Genomic DNA, 4,178 nt, shown 5'->3' on the forward strand with positions numbered 1-4,178 from the left:
CGCGTCTGCTCCCCCAGCAGCAGCAGCAGCAGCTGCTGCTGCTGCTGCTGTTGATGCTGCAACAGGTGAGAAGCCTGCCACTGAGTTCTCAGGGTTTAGGGTTTAGGGTTTAGGGTTTACGTACAAGCGCTAACTGGAAGAAGCGGCAGTCCTTGATGGTGTCGTGCTCCTGCAGACGTCCAAACCCTAAACCCTAAACCCTAAACCCTAATTTTCTGCCCTCAAGGCACAAACCCGCCTACAGACAGATCCAATTACAGCTTTAGGGTTTAGGGTTTAGGGTTTAGGGTTTGGCGCACCGCGAGGCGATCAGCGATGAGACAAAAGACGCGGCTGTCGAGACAGTCCAAACCCGCGAGTGCTTGCAGAATGGCTGCGACAAAACCGTAAACCCTAAACCCTAAACCCTAAACCCTAAGCCCTAAACCCTGAACCCTCAACCCCAAACCCTAAACACCTCACGGGCCTGCGGTTTTAGGGTTTAGCTGCTGGCCCCAGCCACGGGGCCGCAAGCGCCGCCAACCCTAGCCCCTACACCCTAAACCCTAAACCCTAAACCCTAAACCCTAAACCCTAAACACTCACCGCAGAGGTCCCTGGCTGCGGCCTGCTGCAGCAAAACCCCCAATCTAGGGTTTCTCTTGAAGCAAACACTCAAAAATGCTGCTGGCCTCCAGGAAACCCTCAAGCAGCAGCAAGCCAGCCGCGCCAAGTGCGAGGGCCCCATTGACGGCAGCACCATCTCCGCCTGCGCCAAACCCTAAACCCTAAACCCTAAACCCTAAACCCTAAACCCTAAGTTACAGACCCTCAGTCCTACCAGCAAGCTCAGGAGAGAGATGCACACGCCCGGCAGAAATGGAAGCATGCCTCTAGAAGCTAGCAGCAGCAACAGCAGCAGCAGCAGCAGCAGCAGTGGCAGCAGCAGCAGCAGCAGCAGCAAACCCTCGCCACAAAGCGAATCCAAGTGTTCAAGTCGTAGGGGCCCCGAGCAGCAGCAGCTTCCATCACTCGGCACAAACGACCCGCAGACATCCTGCAACCAAACCCCAAACCCTAAACCCTAAACCCTAAAACCCTAATCCCCAGACCCTAAACCCTAAACTCTACACGCTAGACAGCTGCGCCCGAACCAAACAACGCCTTTGGGTCCTAAGTGGTAAACCCTAAACGCTAAACCCTGAGCATCAAACCCTAGACCCTAAACCCTAAACCCTAAACCCTAAACCCTCTTTACTCACCAGGGCACTCCTGCAAGGGTTTCAGGAGACACAGGGCGAGTGAGCAGCGAGTCATCTTGCGGTTTGCTGCTGCGGCATATGTCTGTTCTCCTTACTTTCCTTCTGCTGTTGCTGCTGCTGCTGTTACTGCTGCTACTGCTGCTGCTGCTGCTGCTGCTGGCGTTGTTGCTGCTTCTTGTTTTTCTGCCGGCTATACTGCTGTCTCTTGTGCTGCTGCTGCTCCGGGTGCTGCCACTTGCGCTGCTGCTGCTTGTGCTGCTGCTGCTGCTGAATTGCCTTCTGCTCCTCGTCAAAAGCCTACTGCTGCTGCTGCTGCTGCAGCCGCTGCTACCGCTGCTGCAGCCTGTGCTGCTGATACTGCTGCTGAATTCGTTAAAGCTTCTTCTCCATCTGGGGAAACTTGTTGCAGTGCTGCAGCAGCAGCAACAGCAGCAGCAGCAGCTGCCGCTGCTCGAGTTGCTTATATGCGCAGGCGCCAGCTTCGGAGGTCTCGTGGCTGCTGCTGCTGTTGCTGTTGTTGCTGCTGCTGCTACTGCTTTTGCTGTTGTTGCTGCTGCTGCATTGGGGGCAAACCAAAATGTAGCAGGAGCAGCAGCAACAGCACCCGCTCCTGCAGCTCTTGCTGCAAGGTGTACGCCCAAACTAGACATCCTGCTGCTGCTGCTGCTGCTGCCGTTGCTTATACCTCTGCTGCTGTTGTTGCTGGTGTTTTTGCTGCTGCTGCTCTTACCAAAGTTGGAGTTGCTCGTGCTGCAGTCGTTGCCGGAGTTGCTCCTGCAGGAGTTGCTGCCGCAGTTTCTGCTGCAGTTGCTGCTGCAGTTGCTGCTGCAGTTGCTGCTGCAGTTGCTGCTAGAGTTGCTGTTGCAGTTGCTGTTAGTTCTGCTGCTGCTGCTGCAGCTGCTTCAGAGTTCTACTGCTGCTGCTGTTGTTGCTGCTACTCCCAGTGCAGCTTCAAGAGCTGCTGTCGATCGAGGTGTTGCTGCTGCTGCTGCTGTTGTCGCTGTTGCTGCTGTTGCTGCTGCTGCTGCTGCTGTTAGGGCTTGCTGTTTTTACAAGGAAGGCTAGAAGCTCGCCTGTTCTAGGGCCTTCAGAGGGCCCCAGTTCGTGTGAAGCTTCTGCTGTTAACCCTAAACCCTAAACCCTAAACCCTAAACCCTAAACCCTAGGCCGTAGGCCCCAAAGTCTAGGCCTTAGGGCCTGAATGTTCTTGTTTGCTTACAACTCGTTAAAATACGGCCAAACGACATTTTTAGTCCCGAGGGTTTAGGGTTTAGGGTTTAGGGTTTAGGGTTTAGTGTTTAGCGTTTAGGGTTTGTGTTACAGGTTCCTGCAGCAGCCGACGCGCATGCAGCCTCAAGTCCCTTCCGGAACAGTAAGGCACTAAACCCTAAACCCTAGGCCTCAAACCCTAAACCCTAAACCCTAAACGCTAAACTCTAAACCCTTGCTGTTAAATCACCCATTAGGGATAGTGCTGGAGGTACTAAACCCTCCTGCTGCTCCTCTGCTGCTCCGACATTGCGCGGATCTTGAGGGTTTAAACCCTAAGCCCTAAACCCTAAACCCTAACCCTAGAACTCCAAACCCTAAACCCTAAACCCTAAACCCTAAACCCTAGCGGTGCTTAGCATGGCTTCCTAGCAAAGGCGAAAAGGGACTTTCTCCCTGCCAGGCTGCGGCCATCTCCAACAGCTGTTGCTGCAGCAGCAGCAGCAGCAGCAGCGCTTAGAAAGCAGCAGCAGCAGCAAGAACAAGAACAGCACCAAAGGCGCAAGGGCGAGGAGCAGCAGCAGCTGCTGCTGCTGCAGAAAGGGCGTGATTGATGCAGCAGCAGCAGCAAATTGCTCACGGACGACGGAGATGGTAAACCCTAAACCCTAAACCCTAAACCCTAAAGCGTAGTTTTACCGTACTAGAGCAGATCTGTCTGATCTCAGCAAGAGCTGGGTCTCCTGCCCAACAGCCCCTAGGGTTTGGGGTTTATAAGTGGGGTTGTTGCCGCGCGCACTGGCTGCGAGGGTTTAGGGTTTAGGGTTTAGGGTTTAGGGTTTGCTGCGCTGCAGTCGGTGCTGCTGCTGGGGGACGAAAACCTCACCTTTGCTGGCTGCTTGCTGCAGCAGCTGCGGGCGGAGGGCCACGGGCCTAAGTTGACAGTCACTGTGACTCTTGCTGCTGAGAGTGTCAGGGTACCTAAACCCTAAACCCTAAACCCTAAACCCTAAACCCTAGACCGTATGCCCTAGTTCGTGGCTTCGCGTGCTGCGCGGCGGCTGCGCCGCGCGTCTCTGCGCAGCGGCCGAGGGCCTTCGGCGCGGGGGCGGGGCCGCGGGCTTAGGGTTTAGGGTTTAGGGTTTAGGGTTTAGGGTTTAGGGTTTGCGAGCAGGAGGAAGTGCTGCAGCGCGCAAACGCCCTCACTGCTGCTGGGGTTTCTGTACTCTTCGGGGCTTCGCCGCTGCAGCTAAAAACTGAAAACTTTGGATCTCGTTTTCAGGAGTTTGTTGCAGTGCTTCCGGGGCTGCCATTCCACGGGTAAACCCTAAACCCTAAACCCTAAACCCTAGGCCCTGGACCCTAGGGGTGCGGGGCCGGCGAGGCGCGCGCCCTGCGGCGCGGAACGGCTGGGCTTGAGGGTTTAGGGTTTCGGGTCTAGGGTTTAGGGTTTAGGGTTTAGGGTTTAGGGTTTAGGGTTTAGGATTTCGAGGCGGCGAGGTGCGGGCCGGGCTTAGGGGCTTCGGGCTTGCTAGGGTTTAGGGTTTAGGGTTTAGGGTTTAGGGTTTAGGGACTGCGAGTCCGCCCTCCCACGACGGCGGAGAATGAAAGATGTGCCGTTTGGTTCCTAGCCTTTAGGGCCCAAGGCCTACGGCCTAGGGTTTAGGGTTTAGGGTTTAGGGCTTAGGGTTTAGGGTTTAGGGTTTAGGGCTTAGGGTTTAGGGTTTA

General features: G+C 55.5%; 2 protein-coding genes across 2 annotated transcripts; one reads left to right on the forward strand and one right to left on the reverse strand.

Moving 5' to 3' along the window:
* Positions 1 to 120: 120 nt before the first annotated feature.
* On the reverse strand, positions 121 to 1,035 carry ETH_00043445 (uncharacterized protein; the record flags this gene model as incomplete). The annotated part of the gene is made up of 4 exons (XM_013380098.1): positions 121 to 169; positions 300 to 373; positions 586 to 748; positions 946 to 1,035. Coding segments are annotated over 4 exons (376 nt in total), but the record flags the coding sequence as incomplete, so codon positions are not given.
* Positions 1,036 to 3,101: 2,066 nt separating this feature from the next.
* On the forward strand, positions 3,102 to 3,770 carry ETH_00043450 (uncharacterized protein; the record flags this gene model as incomplete). Its single annotated transcript, XM_013380099.1, has 3 exons — positions 3,102 to 3,104; positions 3,305 to 3,427; positions 3,625 to 3,770. Coding segments are annotated over 3 exons (272 nt in total), but the record flags the coding sequence as incomplete, so codon positions are not given.
* Positions 3,771 to 4,178: the final 408 nt, after the last annotated feature.

This window comes from Eimeria tenella, genomic scaffold (genome assembly GCF_000499545.2).
Source record: "Eimeria tenella Houghton genomic scaffold, Eth_scaff4444, whole genome shotgun sequence".
Lineage (NCBI taxonomy): Eukaryota > Apicomplexa > Conoidasida > Eucoccidiorida > Eimeriidae > Eimeria > Eimeria tenella.